We start from the raw sequence: 19,198 nt of genomic DNA, 5'->3' as shown, positions 1-19,198 counted from the left end.
ATCAAGTGCAGCGGCTGGATGCTCCTCAATCACATCAGACCAACTAATATTTGTAACATCATCCACATAAGAGTCACAACAAAATATTTTGTATGATCTCTTCTACACTATTTTAGGCCACCTTTTGAAACTTTGGCTTTCCTGGCTATAGCCACTATATTGTGACCACTACAACCAATGGATCCGGACAAAGCTTTCGAACAAAGTGCTACAGAATTAGTAAAAAAATGTGATCAAAACATGTGGATTATCTTGATCCTGTAGTGCTTGTAAACCACCCGTGGTAGGTTGATTAATAACCTGAACCAGATTACAGGCACTGGTTACAGTGAGAAGCTTCCTCTTGAGCAGACAGCTTGATGAAAGTCAGTCAATATTCAGGACCCCAAAGAAAGTAGAGCTCTCGGTTTACATCACATACAGTACCAAGCGTTTCAGACACATTATTTAGCTACTGACTGTTAACACTTGGTGGCCTACAGCAACACCCCAAAAATAATAGGTTTTAGATGAGGCAGGTGACCCTGCAACCACAGCACTTCAATAACACTTGACAGGAGATCTTCTCTAAGCGTTACAGGGATATGGCTCTGAATATATACAGCATAATCATTTCTGTCTCTTCTATAGATGTTATAAACCTTGTATTGCTACTACTGTATCATCCAAGGAAATCATCTAAATGAGTCTCAAAAATAGCTAATATATGAACGTTATCTGATGTTAGCAAGTTACTGTTTTCATGAACCTTATAAAATATGGGCTATTTTCCATCCCTTTCCTGGGTAGCTTCTCAGACAGACATAATATGGAAAATACCAAACAAAGCAGAGAAAAAAAAAACATTCAGCAGTCCATTTAACCAGTTGGCATGTGCAACTGTGTGTGTCTGCTGCAGGGTTGAAGCTACGAACCCATCCCTTCCAGGCTCAAGCTCTCTGGTAGCTTTCATGAACGGAATGTTATTTTCTCTTGTGGCACACAGCTTCTGGATAGTCCTTGTTGAGGAAGATGTACATTTCTTTCAAGTTCTTGGCTCTTTCGAGAACAGCTACCTTGCCCTTTAACCTCATGAACTTCACCACTATCGGCCTGGGCCTGTCACATGGGCCGGTTTTTCAATCCTGTGTGCGCGCTCCACCTCAATCTTCCTGTGGTCCAGCTTCAGTTTCTCAGAGATAATTTCCATCACTTTGTCTTCAGACTTCATCCAGATCTCATGCGGAGATTCTGCAATTCCATCCACAACAATGTTGTTCTGCCTTGAATGTCCCTCGAGATAATCTGATTTCCCAGTCATTGTTATCATGGATTCACATACAGAACTGATGTCCTTCCTCAGTGACTTAAAGACTACTGCCATCTTACTGTTTTCCTGTTTAAACTCATTGAGCTGACCCTGGGAGAACTACAAACTCTTCTTCAGGTCCTGGACCTCTTTGGTCAGGTTGTCCATTTTATTAGTTGACTCCACCAGTATTTGGACAAAACACTTGAAGCTATTTTCTCATTGTTGTAACAACTGCTTGTAGAACTATTTTTTGTTTGTTTAAAAGTTCCTTCACCTGTGATAGAGAGACACCACTGTCCTCGATGGTACTCCCACCGGCGTTTCTCTTTGTCATGTAGCAACGTTGGCTATGCTGTTGTTCCTCGCAGTTCCAGACAGGGCAGGTCGCAGGGAAGATGGAAACAGCAACAAACTGCAAGGATCTATACAGTCAGAAGCCCGGAACGATCCACAGTCCCAGCCACAAGGGCTAACCACGTCACGGGCTGCGTTCAAGCCCTCAAGGAAACCCTGCTAGCTTGATAGGCACCTAACAGTGGCAGCTAGGCTAGCTGCTACAGCAAGCAGCTCATCAGACCCTTGATCGGCAGGATGCCTGGACAGATACTATAGCAGTGGTCCCAGCAACTGTTGCCAACTGTATCGCAGGATCCAAACTCAAAAGGTAGCTCAGGGTTGAAGTTTGGGGAAGATCATTTTCACCATAAAAATGCACGTTTATAATAAAAGCATTACATGCACAATTGCATTTGCGGTCACTTTTGAGAAATAATGGTGTTTTCCCGCTAATGGAACATTCACGCTTATAACCTACTGCTGTGTGCGCATTGCTGCACTCAACATTTTAAGCTAAACGTTCAGATCTGTTGGGTCAGCCTCATTGCAAACAAACGTTTTTTTGATGCTAGTGGTTGTTTTAATTTGGGATCTATCGCATCCCACAACTGTCCCAGACTGTGTTTGGAATATTTATTTCTTGCACAGAATATGTCAACTTTGGTACTATGGGATATAGTAGATTGGCTAGTGCTTTTGCTGTTCGTTAGGCTTACTCATCTTGTTGGCTGACGAAAAGTAAACGTGGACAGTTCTTCCAATATCTTCAATATGCACCTGGGAATTGGATAAGGACATGCGCAGTTGCGTCCCCAATGTGTCGGTCTTCACTTGTAACCTGAGAAAGACCCGATCACGTGATGGAGAGCCATGTGAGTGAGATGAGAGGTGCTTCTGAGCGGGCAGTATTTAGGGAGAAGGGCTGCAAAAGGCATTGCTTTTTTTTTAGGGTGCATTATAGTCACACAAAGGGATGCCTATCAAGTGCTTCTCAAAGTGTGAATGAGAGACTGACGAAGTGTGTACAGTCTGCGCAAAAAAAACCAAATCAGAGCTCATGCCTTTCAAGCAACTTTTTCAAATCATTAGGTCTCATCATGCAGCCTTACAATGTATTAAACATCTAAACATTTAGCCCAATGTTTGTAAAACAAATATAGTTACATTAATAACTCTAAATTAAGCATATTGGAGTACTTATTTCTTTGTTACCCGCTCAACACAGAATAGCTGCATGTGCGCACTTCCTCAAATGGTTTGGAGAAAATGTCCTTTATTTTATTCATCTTTTTTTATTGTATTTTTCATACTATAAAATAATGCCACAGAATTCTAAGCAAATCTTGTCTGCTAAATTAACTAGTGTAGCCCACACCCATATGGCATAGCCACATCAGGTCCTATCAGGTCCAAAGGACAACTCTGTGTATGCTATTCTGTTCTTCTGAAATAGACCACATTTTCTTCATATCATGTTTCTTTACACCGGTCTAAAATAAACAATGGATTGACTGTGAAGGTGTAGGCTATATTACATGGATTTATTAGACTTTTTCAAATGAAGGTTAAAGGTCTGCATCAGTGGCTTGTGTGGAAGCCAGGAGATGCTAAATGTGCTTATGTTAATTAACGGTCAATTACCGTGAGCCCGACAGATATTTGCTTGACAATCACTGACTGATGCAATTTTGTGACTGCAGCAGCCCTTGTCATGAACAGTGCTTGTGCCCATAGAAATGCTGGAAGGGGGGCCCTGAGTGAAAAAGTTTGGGAACCCCTGCATTAGAGACAAAGAAGAGGGGTTTGTTTTAAAGGTGCAATATGCAGAAATCACTTTGCCATTTCTGGTTGCCAAAATTTGAATAGATCGCCTCTTTTCAGTTAATGTGATAAAACAAAAACAGTCATTGTGTAAACCGCTGTGAAATATATTTTCCATAACATAAGTTGTATTTTCAGCTGTTTAAAACTGGTGTACAAAACCAAACGTTTTTAATAATAAATAAGACGCAAAAACTAAACTTAAGAACGGGAACCATAGACATAGCGCACATTGAACCGATCTACTGCTTCTTAGACTTGCTTTCAATGAGAATGACAGATCTGTAACTCACATTATGAATGTTTTCAGGTCAGCCAAAAAAACAAAAAAAAAAAAACAATCTTTGTAGCTACAGCTTTAACCAAACAAGAGAGAGAAGCAGATGGCGGGGGATGCAGCTGTCTGTTAAACACTCTGCCCTTTCTGTCTTTGTGACCACAGCACAACCACAGGCACATGTATCACAGTGGTGGCGTGTGTGTGACACAGAGGGGAGGCATATGCGACACCTGCAGCTCTTTCCTGTGTTGTGTCTCCACTGTGAGCCTCACGTTAACATTTTACCAAGGCCTAAGCTAAGGTTTATGATGTGACTTAATGCTATGAGTTACCCAACACTTTTCAGACAGTGTTACTTTGTCCCAAATCCCTGCTGATTGAGTAACCTGCTATCTAGGGAGTTTGCCTAGTGACTGCGCTTCTGCATCAGCATGTCTTGCTCTTTGGGGATTTTAGGCGAGCTATCTGTAAAGCACTTTGTGACAACTGCGGATGTAAAAAGTGCTTTATAAAATACATTTGATTGATTGAAGCCAGGGCTAGAATATCTGTATCAGTCTACAACTTAACAGTATTTCTGGAAGAGGTCGTTTCAGACAGATGAATCCAGTGTGAACCAGTAGGGCTGTACAGAGCTCAGACAGCATCACAAGAAGAAACAAAACCACTGAGACCTCTGTCTGTGAAGAGAGAGAGAGTCAGGGCACAAAGACCACTAACATGGATTCATGTGTGTACACCCATGCGCACACACACATGCCTGCGGTGTACTTAGAAGTAGTGAAGCTACAGTGTGGTTGGCTGTAGGAAGAGTTCCTGCTGCGTCTCTCTGGGCCACCTAAGATCCTTACAGAGACACAGTACTTTCTGCTGGGAGTCTTACCCTTCAGAGACATCTTGTCCACAAAGTACTGGACACAACAGATACCATCAAAACCATGCCAGGTTTTCTGCATAGAAAAGTATCGGGCGGGCAAAACTAAAATAAATACAAAAAATATATATTTTGTAAATATTTTTCAGGATGGAATATGTATATTTGTATTACAAATCGCAAAAATAACGTCAGGGACAATCTAAAATTTAAAAAGTATGCATTCAGGAATATTTGTGTTATTGCATGAGGCCCCCATTGATTTTATTATAATGTTTGATACATTCAGATACAGTAGCATAAGCCATGGCCCAATGTGTAGAACTGCAGGAAATGTGCTTTAAAACTGCTAAATGTTCTCTTAGCCTCATGGCAAAACATGTAGAATTGCAACAAATTAGCTTTAAAACAGCTAAATTGTATCACTGTGACCAACAGCTAGGCCTCTTTTTAAATCAGCAACCACACCATTGGCCACGCCAACCACCTAAGTCCCATTTTGATCCAGAAAAATCCCTGCATGCATCATGCTTGAATGCACTGAAGAGACATTTAGCAATGAAAAAAAACAACATTTAATGCATTAATAAACACCTCTGATGATTTAGGGAGTGCTTTATAATGAGTTTGAATCTGTCACTCAATTTCAAATTGACCCATATGGCACAGGTTGAGTCTTCAAAGGTATGGACCATGATAAAGAAGTTTAAGTGTACGTATCATGCTCTTCCTGTCCTTACTGTTGCGCCATCCCTGTTGCGGTTTGCGTCTGATGTGGCGTTTGTAGCTGAACCTGTCGTAGACATCTCGTTGGCCATCCACATGAGGCCTCAGGTCCACACAGAGTGCTGTCACAGGCTCTCACTCACCAAGGGTAGATCCAGGTGGGCTACAGGAAACACAGAGGGACAAACGAGCTTAGTGACTGCTGTGCAACCAGGCTTTTATTTTTTTAAAGGCCCACTATGAGGTTGGCATATTACTGCGAAATTGCCAAAATCACGATAATGCCACTTTAGTGTTAAACCCGTTTGAAAAGACCAGCTGAAATTTTTGCCTGTTTTGGTAGGATGTAGTTTTGGCCTGACTGGTGACATCACCAGGCGGTAAATGAGTTAATAGAACAGTAAGAAAACATTCCAAACCTCTGCCAATAACAGCTGGTTTCCCGTTTCCCCTCTCCACTCAGAACACTCACAGACAGTCTTTAAAAAAATATCTGGAAGCTATTTGTTTCTTGTTGACCATTTTAATTGAAAACAATCACTATAAAAAGGTACTTAAATCGTTACTCAGAAATGATTTGATAGCAAGATAAAAACGACTGTATTGGACTTTAAGGTTGAGTAAGTAAGAATTTTGTCCACAAACGTACCGACATTTATATGATATGTAAATAGTTTATGATTAGTAAACGCCATAATGTAGTTATTTTGTTGGATACTTCTCCCTATTAGCTGAAAGCATATATTTTGTAGAGCCATTTTTTGCTATCAGGCTAGCTGTTGAGTCCGAAACAGATTCCTAAATCATGGTCATTGTGCAATGTAGACTCCTCCCTCCGAGGCACGCGTTGCTAGGCAACACTCCTTGCTGGGGCAGGCCTGCTTCCTCTGTGGATAAAGCCAGTGTGAGAAACGTGCTAACAAACATTTCTGCAATGAAACTAAATAAATACTGCACTCTGACCCAGAACATATTTGCTAGATTCATTAGTGTTGTTAGACAAAGCAAGGAAAGTTAACTTCAATACGCGATGTAGCCTAGTTTTATTGGAATTCGCAACTGTTGTTTGTAAGAAATTAATATGCTAGGTTCTGACATGACTCACTGCATCTTGAAAGTCTCTCCAAAGGGACCAGATGTTTTTAAAATGGAGAACGTATAGGTGCAAGCTCTGTTAGTGCTACTGAACACAACTCCAAAGTATTTGAACTTTAACCCTGAGGAAATGCTGATACTCGTGCAGGCGTGAGATGTGGTTCCCCAACACAGCGAACACCTGGCTGTGGTAGGTGGGGTTTCGGTCAGAGAAACTCTTTGGTCAGGCTACACACCAGAGGGGACTGCACATGCTCACAACCAGCCACCTCTTCTCCAGTCTGTCCGACCCTTCCCCTTCTATACAGGAGGGACAAAACATAGGGACTAAGAGAGAGAGAGAGGGAAAGAGCAGTTGAAGACTAGCTGAAGTGTTTTGAACTTCAGTTACCTTTAACTAATCTTACTTGTTGGCTAAATATTACAGTAGTAACTATGGGTATGTATCATTGCCCTTAAATGCAGGAAGACACTCCCAGTCCTGTTCTGACAAGTCTCTCTTCATCTACGTGGTGTAATTACAGCAATGAATCTCCCAAAGAGTAAACACCTCAAGGGAAGGCTATTTTTGCTTGTTGATTTAGATATTTAGGGATTAGGGAGTGAGAGAGATACTCATACAGATCACAGAATGAGTAAACACATACCTGTCTGAGCAAACCTTCACGAGGTAGTACACACCCCTGGATACCACGTCAGGATATGGACAAAATGGCTGGAGGAGAAGGTCACATTGACTAGTGCAGGCAGTTCACACATTGCTGAGACATAATTATATTAGTATATTTCAACTCAGAAATAAGGTAATGGCTAAAATGAAGCAGCAGGCCTTGTGGAAAACAGTGCATTCGGACCCCTTGACTTTTCCAACAAGGCCTACTGCTTCATTGTAGTCATTAACATATTTCTGAGGTAAAATATGCTAATATAAAATTAATGTCTCTCAGCAGTGTGAACTGCCTGCTCCAGTCAATGTGACTCTTTTAGTCTTTTTCTAAAATTGATAAAATTGTTGTTTCTCAATCTACACACAATATCCAAAAATAAAAAAGCAAAAACAGGTTTTGATTTTTTTGCAAGGTATTAAAATAAAAAATCTGATATTACATTTGCATAAGTATTCAGACCCTTTACTCAGTACTTTGTTGAAGCACCTTTGGCAGCAATTACCTCAAGTCTTCTTGGGTATGACGCTACAAGCTTGGCAAGCCTGTATTTGGGGCGTTTCTCCCATTCTTCTCTGCTGATCCTCTCAAGCTCTGTCAGGTTGGATGGGGAGCGTTGCTGCACTGCTATGTTCAGAGACTTGTCCCAAAGTCACATTTAAGAAGGAAGGATGGAGGCCACTGTGTTCTTGGGGACCTTGCAGAAATATTTTAGCACGCTTGCCCAAATCTGTGCCTCGACACAATCCTGTCTTGGAACTCTACGGACAATTCCTTTGACCTCATTGCTTGGTTTTTGCTCTGACATGCTCTGTCAACTGTTGGATCTTATATAGAGAGGTGTGTGCCTTTCCAAATCATGTCCAATCACTTGAATTTACCACAGGTGGACTCCAATCAAGGCTGATCAATGGAAACAGGTTTCACCTGAGCTCAATTTCGAGTCTCATAGCAAAGGGTCTGAATACATATGTAAATAAGGTATTTCTGTTTAAAGAAATTATACATTTGCTAAAAATACAAAAAACCTGTTCTTGCTTTGTCATTATGGGGTATGGTGTGTAGATTGATGAGGATTTGTATTTATTTAATACATTTTAGAATAAGGCTGTAACTTAACAAAATTTGGAAAAAGTCAAAGGGTCTGAATACTTTCCGAATGCGCCGTATCTCTGACCGACAGTTCCATATCTGTATTCCCAGTCATGTGAAATCCTTAGATTAGGGCCTAATGAATTTATTTAAATTGACATATTTTTCTTCTATGAACTGTAACGTAGTAAAATCTTAGAAATTGTTGCATGTTATATTCTTGTTCTGTGTACATGTGAATTGGGTAAAACAGTATGTAAATATTATTTAAGTGATTATGTACATAGTGCAGCAGTCTCTAAGGTGCAGGGTTGAGTACCAGGTGTTGCCGGCTAGTAACAGTGACTAAAGTTCAGAGAATGGTACTGGGCGGAGGCCGTCTATTGGTGACTATTTAACAGTCTGATGGCTTGGAGAAAGGTGTTTTTCAGTCTCTCGTTCGCAGCTTTAATGCACCTGTACTGTCTCCGCCTTCTAAATGGTAGTGGGGTGAATAGGCCGTAGCTTGGAGGAATGAGGTCCTTGACTATCTTCTTGGTCTTCCTGTGACACCAGGTGCTGTAGATGTCCTGGAGAGCAGGCACATATACAGTATAGTTACAGTTCATGAGGGTGTGATATGTGGGTTGTTTTATTTTGACATTACAAAGAAAATATTTTATAAACAATGGCATGTTGCACTGAGCCTTACTGTTGATAAATCACATCAGTGTCCGATTTTCGGCTGTTGCAGATGCACCTCCCCAGACGTCACTCCTTGACTTTAATCTACAGTCGGTTGCTTTCGCCTTACTACTCAAACGTGCCCTGTATGTACAAATGAATGGGATATTTGAGTCTCTCTCTCCCCAATTGATGTTAAAATGTACACACATGGGCAAGGGGTCGGGCACCGCAAGTTATAAGACCAGGCTTTTCCGTTGTTCTCTCTCTTTTCTTTTCCTGACAGTATGGTACGGTTACATAAGAAAGAAGGTTACTTAAGATTACTTAACATTAGCCACCTAGCTAATACTAGCGTTAGCCACCTAGCAAACATTAGCCACAACAAATTGGAATTCACAACATTGCATACTTTTTCCAAATTCGTAACATATTGTACAAATCGCAATTCGTAACATATCATACGAAATGGATGATGGCCATCCACAAATTAATATATACCATATGAAATGTAACATATCATACTAATAGGAGTGTCCAAGATTTACATTTATTATGTTACGTCTACCCCTATTCAACGTGTGGAACCACAATAACCAGCATGTTGTTGAAATGCGGCCCATCGGACCCCTATATATGAATGGACAAAACCATCGATCACATGACACCATTCATTCATTCAATGAGTTTGTCCATTCATATACACTATATATACATATGTGGACACCCCTTCAAATTAGTGGATTCGGCTCTCTTAGCCAAACCCATTGCTAACAGGCATATAAAATTGAGCACACCGCCATGCAATCTCCATAGACAAACATTGTCAGTAGAATGGCCTTACTGAAGAGCTCAGTGACTTTCAATGTGGCACCGTCAATGCCACCTTTCCAACAAGTCAGTTCGTCAAATTTCTGCCCTGCTAGAGCTGCCCCAACAACAGCTCAGCCGCAAAGTGGTAGGCCACACAAGCTCACTGAACGCTGAAGTGTGTAAAAATGGCCTTTCCTCATTTGCAACACTCACTACAGAGTTCCAAACTGCATCTGGAAGCAACAATGAAGTGGGTTTCCATTGCCGAGCAGCTGCACACAAGCCTAAGATCACCATGTACAATGCCAAGCGTTGACTGGAGTGGTGCAAAGCTTGCTGTCATTGGACTCTGGAGCAGTGGAAACGCCTTCTCTGGAGTGATGAATCACGCTTCACCATCTGGAATTCCGACGAACGAATCTGGCTTTGGAGGATGCCAGGAGAACGCTACCTGCCCAATACATAGTGCAAACTGTAAAGTTTAGTGGAGGAGGAATAATGGTCTGTGGCTGTTTTTCATGGTTCGGGATAGGCCCCTTAGTTCCAGTGAGGGGATATCTTAATGCCATAGCATACAATGACATTCTAGACGATTCTGTGCTTCCCAAATTTGTGGCAACAGGCCCTTTCCTTTTCAGCATGACAATGCCCCTGTGCACAAAACGAGGTCCATTCAGAAATAGTTTATCGAGATTGGTTTGGATGAATTTGACTGAACTGCACAGAGCCCCTGACCTCAACCCAATCAAACACCTTTTGGAGGAATTGGAGTCCTCCAGCAATGTTTGAATAACTAGTCGAAAGCCTTCCCAGAAGACTGGAGGCTGTTATAGCAGCAAAGGGGGACCAACTCCATATTAATGCCCATGATTTTGGAATGAGATGTTCGACGAGCAGGTGTCCACATACTTTTGGTCTTGTAGTGTATACAATCATTGGGGAAGAGTCAATTGCGCATTGATGCCAAATTAAGTCGGCCAAATTAAGTCGGTTAAGATGGCGTAACAATTTGATCTGAGCTCTCATTCTTCTCTCATGAAATTGCACTTACATTACAATAAATAAAACCGACATACAAAAACAAGTGCATGGCATTTTATGGAAATTATTAATTTTACATACACATTCACATCCTCAACAGAAGGCAATAATTGGGAAGGAATGTAGGCCTATGTGTGACAGGATATCCAACCAAGTAGAATATCTGTGCAGTTATCGGCTAAGGAACACTATTACACAGAGCCACACACAAAATAATCAATGTCCCATGTACCCTGAGAAGTCTTCCTCTTCCTCCTCTTCTTCTGTCTCATTGTCAGCCTGCACAGTGCCTGTGTGCGTTACAAGGTAGCCAGATTGTGTCTCTGTGCTGCTGTCAGCATGTCTATTTGAATATTCAGAGTATATCCATGTGCAGACTGTCTTTGGCAGTGTCAGTACTAGGCCTGTATCCTCCTGTATCTCACTCTGAGATCTCATGCTGCCCGGTCGTAAGTTCCTCTGTAAGGAGTCTATGGGAAGTTGAGGCTTCTGCTCCTGTTTCGAAAATTCTAACAGAAAGTCTGTCTCCTCTTCACACTCGCCCTCCTCTTCCCTCTTTAATGCCCCCAGAGTCACAGAGAACAGATTGACATTACCAGAGGTCTCCTTCTCCTCCACCTCTCTTTCTTTCTCCTCCTCCTCCTCCTCCTCTCCACCCAACCGTCCAAGTCCCAAAGGTCTGGGTCGGTCTCCGTCAAAGCTGGAAATGACCCTCGCCTGTTCACCTGTGACCTCTCCCTGAGCCTGACATCCTAGCACCATCACACCCACAGGGGCTTCCCTTTCCTCCTCAGCAGCAGCAGCAGAACTCAATCCCACAGAATGCCCTGCTGTGTCAAGGAGGGCTACGTTGGCCCCTGATGCATCCTGGGACTGTGTGGTGCTGGAGCTGCTGTCAGAGGAGAGCCCCGCAGCGCGGTCCATGTAGCCGTCGTTTCCCCCCTCTTCATCTTCATCCTCCTCCTCCTCCCCTGCTTGGTTAGAGTTCTCTCTGTCATGGTGTGTTTTTGATCTGAGGGCCTTCCCTTGTTCCCCTGTCGCAGAAGATATAGAGACCAAGTCAGGGATCGTCCGCTCTGGGATGAGGAAGTGGCCCTCCACCAGGGCAGTCTGCATGGGGGGAGGAGAGAGAGGCTGTGTTAAACACAGAAAGGTACAGTGACGTCAATGCCTGAATCTTATGGCTATAGATGTTGTGTGTACACCACTTTATGTGGACTACATGGGTGACAGAGTTCCTCTTACAGTATTTTCCTACAGGAATTGGCATTGGCTTTGTATTTGCATTGGCTTTGCATTTCTTAAGCTCCACAAATTCACATCCTAGATCCACAGATCAACATTGAAACAATGACAAAGAGTGAGATTGTGAGGTGTAGTTAGTTACAGATGTAGCCATTTCTCACCAGTCCTCTGGGTTGGTGAGTCTTCAGCTTGCACAGGAACCCCGTGTAGAACAGGCCAAACGTGAGAACCATCAGACCTACCCCACTCACAATGAGGACAACAGACACTCCAGCTACAACAGCAGGGACTGAGAGAGAGAGAGAATCATGATCAAATTGGGGCTCTGTGCAATTGGGATGAAACATTGACTTAAACTATAGACAATATTCACCTCTGTTGGGCTCCAGAATGCTGGTGTAAGCACATTTCCACCCAGAGGACCGTGTGTTGAGGTTGGTGATGATCCTTGTGTACACCCTCACACAGTACACCATACCCACCTCCAAGTTCTCCAGCATGTAAGCTAAATGAGTTGTTTGGGTCATTTGGGGCTGGAAATGAACATGAATGAAGAGTAATAATTCACAATGAAACGGTCCTCTATAGTTCACATCATAAAAAGAGTACAATTTGATACTGCAATGAAGACAAGGAAAGAATAGGCCTAGTTTTTTTTTTTTACCTTTGTCTCTCCTGCTCTCTTCCAGTAGATGTCAAAAGATAATGATGTCCCATAGACCTTTTTAATAGTTTCTATCTCAAGCAGTGTGATGTTGATTTCCAGGCAGTTGCCACATCCATCCAAAGACAATATTGGAGAGCCAATAACAGCTAAGTAAGATATAAATGGTACTGTAGCATCATTTCACACACAGATTAAACAATTTACAAAAACATTACATCAGACACGTTCACACACAAATACATGCCTAGATTGTGTAATTGAATGTCGACCTGGATAATGTAAATAATTGCACTCACACAAACACCTATTCGAAATCTCTAGCAAAGAAATATCTTAACATTCCTACTGGCAAGACAAAATGGAGAGCAGACATACTCTGTGTGAAGGGGGTGAAGGTGGTCTCGACCACGGGCGACTCTGAGAGGTTGTGGAAGGCCGAAACACAGAATGTATACTCTTCTTTGGGGAACTTTAGATCCAGCCTATGACTTGTCACGTTGGTTTGATGTGGAACTTGCGGCCTGTGGTTTCTTCTGTTGAGACAGAAACAAGGAGGGTCATTTGTGTGTGGTGCCGAATATTAGCAAATAAAACAAAGAGCAGGTGAGTTGAATAACTTCATTAACAAAAAGTATGTTCGGTTCAATTCCAAATGATTCAAAAGTTTAATTTGTGTGGTCTTCAAACCTCAACAATATCTCATTCGCAGTGTTGTGAGACAGAATTGTATACCCATATCACTCAGTAGTTTTCCCTGTTCCATAATGAGTATTTACAGTGGGGCAAAAAAGTATTTAGTCAGCCACCAATTGTGCAAGTTCTCCCACTTAAAAAGATGAGGCGCCTATAATTTTCATCATAGGTACACTTCAACTATAACAGACCAAATGAGAAAAAAAATCCAGAAAATCATTGTAGGATTTTTTTCTGAATTTATTTGCAAATTATGGTGGAAAATAAGTATTTGGTCAATAACAACATTTTATCTCAATACTTTGTTGACAGAGGGCAAACGTTTTCTGTAAGTCTTCACAAGGTTCACACACTCTAGAGCAGTGATGTTTTGGGGCTGTTGCTGGGCAACACGGACTTTCAACTCCCTCCAAAGATTTTCTATGGGGTTGAGATCTGGAGACTGGCTAGGCCACTCCAGGACCTTGAAATGCTTCTTACGAAGCCACTCCTTCGTTGCCCGGGCGGTGTGTTTGGGATCATTGTCATGCTGAAAGACCCAGCCACGTTTCATCTTCAATGCCCTTGCTGATGGAAGGAGGTTTTCACTCAAAATCTCACGATACATGGCCCCATTCATTCTTTCCTTTACACGGATCAGTCGTCCTGGTCCCTTTGCAGAAAAACAGCCCCAAAGCATGATGTTTCCACCCCCATGCTTCACAGTAGGTATGGTGTTCTTTGGATGCAACTCAGCATTCATTGCCTTCCAAACACGACGAGTTGAGTTTTTACCAAAAAGTTATATTTTGGTTTCATCTGACCATATGACATTCTCCCAATCTTCTTCTGGATCATCCAAATGCTCTTTAGCAAACTTCAGACGGGCCTGGACATGTACTGGCTTAAGCAGGGGGACACGTCTGGCACTGCAGGATTTGAGTCCCTGGCGGCGTAGTGTGTTACTGATGGTAGGCTTTGTTACTTTGGTCCCAGCTCTCTGCAGGTCATTCACTAGGTCCCCCCGTGTGGTTCTGGGATTTTTGCTCACCGTTCTTGTGATCATTTTGACCCCACGGGGTGAGATCATGCGTGGAGCCCCAGATCGAGGGAGATTATTAGTGGTCTTGTATGTCTTCCATTTCCTAATAATTGCTCCCACAGTTGATTTCTTCAAACCAAGCTGCTCACCTATTGCAGATTCAGTCTTCCCAGCCTGGTGCAGGTCTACAATTTTGTTTCTGGTGTCCTTTGACAGCTCTTTGGTCTTGGCCATAGTGGAGTTTGGAGTGTGACTGTTTGAGGTTGTCGACAGGTGTCTTTTATACTGATAACAAGTTCAAACAGGTGCCATTAATACAGGTAACGAGTGGAGGACAGAGGAGCCTCTTAAAGTAGAAGTTACAGGTCTGTGAGAGCCAGAAATCTTGCTTGTTTGTAGGTGACCAAATACTTATTTTCCACCATAATTTGCAAATAAATTCATTAAAAATCCTACAATGTGATTTTCTGGATGTTTTTCTCATTTCGTCTGTCATAGTTGAAGTGTACCTATGATGAACATTACAGGCCTCTCTCATCTTTTTAAGTGGAAGAACTTGCACAATTGGTGGCTGACTAAATACTTTTTTGCCCCACTGTATCTGTAGTTCAAACAAAACAAAGCTGTGTTTTCAGTAAGCTCATCTGTAAGACTTGTTGCATCCTCACCAGACCCCCAGCAGAAGAGAAAGTGGTTGATTATATTGAATTTCCTTGAAATTCACAGCCTTTTTAAAGTGGTAACACCTGCATAACAGTCTCTAGAGCAGATACTATGAGGGTGGAAACAACGACCACGATGACACAAAGCTGTATCCACGGTCAAGTGAAAGCAATACTTGAGAAAAAAAACACTTCACACTGCAGTCAAATCTTCCAGCCACAACACACTTGGTAAGACAGGCAAATTATGCTGAATAGGCTAATGTTGGTTAAAGGTAAAGGTTATAGCTTATGTCCAAAACCAACACTTTTCTCCACAAGTGAAACCCAAAATGCTCTGACTGAAGTTTGAACTTTCCAATGACTGTCACTCTGAAAAGCAATGATTTACTACTGTAATTATAGTGTTATTACATCTAACCTCTGAGACAATCCACAACCCAGTCATATCAAGTGTGTCATGGGAATCCGATCAACATCATTTGTCTAAAGTCCAATAACGTAACCACAATGCAGTAGTAGAATTATCCAACAAGATTAACACAGACAAAATCATGACGATAGGTGACACTATACTCCGTTTTAATTCAAAGTAACTGTCCAGTGTTTCCACCACTGCTAAATGCATATAGGCAAAAGCACTGGGTTTGGGCGTACCTCAACAACAGAATGGTGTGGGAATAAACCGGTCATTAAAAATATTGTGACAACCTGCGGATGATCTTGTACACGGTCCCAGGAGGTGTGCCTGGACCGGCGCTCCAGCGTAGAACATGGTGGAAGTTGAGGGACTCTATGGAAACATTGACTGGAGCAGGGAGGGAGCAAAGGGCTGAAAGGAAGAAGGTAGTACAGTGAGGGCCATTACAATCAAACTCATAAAGATAACATACAGTATATTGTACCACTATACTGCCCACAGACACAGACTGTTTGTGGGTGGGTATATATATGTGAGAGCAAATGTTCACAGTGTCTTATCCGAGGCAAAGTAGGTAGGCACAGTAAATACATAACTTGCTGATAGTATCTGGCAGTAAAACTGGAATGCTATATTGAACCGGTTCTTTTTATTATTATTTTTTACCCCTTTTTCTCCCCAATTTCGTGATATCCAATTGGTAGTTACAATCTTGTCCCAACGCCGCAACTCCCGTACGGACTCGGCAGATCGAAGGTCGAGAGCCATGCTTCCTCCGAAACACGACCCTGCCAAGCCGCACTGCTTCTTGACACACTGCTCGCTTAACCCGGAAGCCAGCTGCACCAATGTGTCAGAGGAAACACAGTACAACTGGCGACCGTGTCAGTGTGCATGCGCCCGGCGCACCACAGGAGTTGCTGGGACAAGGACATGCCGGTCAAACCCTCCCCTAACCCGGGCGACGCTGGGCCAATTGTGCACCGCCTCGCGGCCAGCTGCGACACAGCCCGGGCTCGAACCCGGATCTGTAGTGACGCCTCAAACACTGCAGTGCCTTACACGGAACACAAACCAGCTGCGTGCGTGCGCCATCGTGCATAAATGTATTTTGTCCCTCTACACCAAACGCGATCCTGACACGCAGGTTGAAATATCAAAACAAACTCTGAACCAATGACATTCATTTGGGGAAAGGCAGAAAAGCATTAGCTTGCAGCTAGCTAATTTGTCCTGGGATATAAACATTAGGTTGTTATTTTACCTGAAATGCACAAGGTCCTCAACTCCGACAATTAATCCACACATAAAAATGGTCAACCGAATTGTTTCTAGTCATCGCTCCTCCTTCCAGGATTTTTCATGTTTAACTTATATGGTGATTGGCATCTAAACTTTCATAGTATTACCACGACAACCAGCAACAGTTCGTCTTTCAATCACCCATGTGGGTATAACCAATGAGGAGATGGCACGTGGGTACCTGCTTCTATAAACCAATGAGGAGATGGGAGAGGCAGGACTTGCAGCGCGATCTGCGTCAGAAATAGGAATGACTTCTATTTTAGCCCTTGGCAATGCAGACGCTCGTTGACGTGTGCGAGCAGTGTGGGTGCAATAATTGAATAATATAGATTCCTACATTTATTTTTCAACGCTTGCGCACGTGACACGAGCATTGTAGTCAGGGTATTAGACCACTGCGCCACTAAAATATTTTATTTTCCAGTTCAGTACAAAAACAGCTGCCAGAAATATAAGGTGGAATATTTAAGCTATAAGGCCCGAGGGGGTGTGGTATATGGCCAATATTCCATGGCTAAGGGCTGCTCTTAGGCACGACGCAACGCCTGGATACAGCCCTTAGCCATGGTATATTGTCCTTATATCACAAACCCTTGAGGTGCCTTATTGCTATTATAAACTATTACAACAACGTAATTAGAGCAGTAAAAATTCAAATGTAAAAATGTTTTGTCATACTCGTGGTATATGGTCTGATATGCCATGGCTGTCAGCCAATCAGCATTCAGGGATCGAACCACCCAGATCATAATACTTATTATAAACTGGGTGGTTTGAGTTCTGAATGCTGATTGGCTGAAAGCCATGGTATATCAGACCGTATACCATACGTTGGCAACCAGTTCATAATAGAAATAATGCACCTCAGGGCTTTGTGATATATGAACAATATACCACGGCTAAGGGCTGTATCTAGGCACTCTGCGTTGCGTCGTGCTTAAGAACAGCCCTTAGCCGTGGTATTTTGGCCTCCCTCGTGCCTTATTGCTTAAATAACACACACACTACATATATGGTAGTGACAAAAACAGTACAGTCAGATGTTGAACCTGTTCTTAACAATGATTGGTGTTGGTAACTTACCATAGCCACACTGCACCATCAAATAAATAGTCAGAAGGAAATGTTTCATATCTTCTTATTTTTTAAACATCACATAGCCTAAGTCTTCTAACTCATGGTTGGTTATTGACCTGAAAAACAAACAAAAAAGATCGAATACAGAAAATAAACTTGTCCTGCTCACACAATAGGAAAGGTTGACACTACGATTCGATCCTGTACATAACTACTGTGAGGTTTGCATCCCATCAAACATGAAGATCAGGTTGCATGTTGCAAAATTGAGACAGGAGAACAACACTTTACATCTAGGCTACTATTATTTACTACTATTATTTATGTATTTGGTGTCTATAAGCCTTCTACAAGTCTTGAAATTATTGAACACAACAAACTATTTTTAGGATATTAAAAAACAGACCTGTAGTAATGAAAAGCCACAGTGTTTCTATAATAAAATGATACATGCTACACTGTTTCTTGATATGAACTAAATGCGGACGTTAATAAATAATTGTACCTGAAGACCTTGCGTTCCTTGAGGAATTCCATTCAGATGAAAGTGATGTTTACCTGTTCGTAAAAGCAGAAGCGAAAATATACATGTGAAAACATAAATATAGATAGACGGTCTGAAGGAGCCAACACTCGCAAAAAAAGAGTCAAGCAATCCGCGCTTCAGGAGCCTCCTGGCTTTACAGTCCAAAGACACACCCTATCCCCTCAGCCCTCAAATTAAGTGTACACTTGACGACTGACGAGTATACACCTGCAGGGCAAGGGAGGAAGGAATGATTTTTAAATGGCCCAACCTTGACCGGAAATTCGTCACTCGTTCATCCCGCGATGTTTGTGTTTTCAGCCACCGGTAATTTGTGGGTGCTTTATATGCGCTACAGTCAATTATGAGTGCATGTTTGGACCGTACACCCCGGATTTGTGCGCGAATACACAACACTTTACGGTATCACCTGTTTTCTGGCAGGGAAAGTAAACTCTCATCCGCAGAAAGAGGCCAAAGCACAGAGTTTCTAAACCTAGCATCGTATTAACGCCAATTGTGTGCTTCGCCCATGTGTCGTTAATGGGCCGCGCGATGCATCCTGGCCGATTCTGGGACAAGGAGAGATGAGCTGTCCTTCAAGGAGTCAATTGAGTACCACAGTATGAGTCATAATACACAATAAACTAGCGGTAAAACCCGGACATGGTTCCAATAGTTTTTCCACCATTCATTTTTCAATAGGGATTTTAGAACAACTTCATATAAGGTCTGTATTTTCTGTAATTTTGTGTAGGTGTACCCGGGAAAGACTCTCAGACAAGGTCACTTTTATCAATATATTTCCCTGTAATCACCCCCCCTAAATTAAATTCTAACCAGCTGCTAATGTGGCTATCATACAGAACTGTAGTGTTGGAAAA

General features: G+C 42.3%; 1 protein-coding gene across 1 annotated transcript in view; it reads right to left on the bottom strand.

The window, feature by feature from the left end:
- LOC139380079 (uncharacterized) overlaps window positions 1–18,544 on the bottom strand; it is a 37,258-nt gene extending 18,714 nt beyond the window's left edge. Inside the window, exons 1-11 of the mRNA XM_071122546.1 lie at window positions 18,294–18,544; window positions 17,795–17,904; window positions 15,697–15,817; window positions 12,985–13,142; window positions 12,607–12,755; window positions 12,316–12,475; window positions 12,104–12,231; window positions 10,919–11,807; window positions 5,472–5,491; window positions 4,489–4,639; window positions 1,106–1,230 (exon numbers count right to left, since the gene is read on the bottom strand). Of these exons, the coding sequence (XP_070978647.1) occupies window positions 1,106–1,230; window positions 4,489–4,639; window positions 5,472–5,491; window positions 10,919–11,807; window positions 12,104–12,231; window positions 12,316–12,475; window positions 12,607–12,755; window positions 12,985–13,142; window positions 15,697–15,817; window positions 17,795–17,843 (1,950 nt within the window). The 5' untranslated portion in view covers window positions 17,844–17,904; window positions 18,294–18,544. The remainder of the gene's footprint in view (window positions 1–1,105; window positions 1,231–4,488; window positions 4,640–5,471; window positions 5,492–10,918; window positions 11,808–12,103; window positions 12,232–12,315; window positions 12,476–12,606; window positions 12,756–12,984; window positions 13,143–15,696; window positions 15,818–17,794; window positions 17,905–18,293) is intronic.
- Between the last annotated feature and the right edge of the window lie 654 nt (window positions 18,545–19,198).

Source organism: Oncorhynchus clarkii, chromosome 22, assembly GCF_045791955.1.
Source record: "Oncorhynchus clarkii lewisi isolate Uvic-CL-2024 chromosome 22, UVic_Ocla_1.0, whole genome shotgun sequence".
Classification (NCBI taxonomy): Eukaryota; Metazoa; Chordata; class Actinopteri; order Salmoniformes; family Salmonidae; genus Oncorhynchus; species Oncorhynchus clarkii.
Note: the sequence above shows the minus strand (reverse complement) of the source record. Positions and strands in the feature narration are given on the sequence as shown.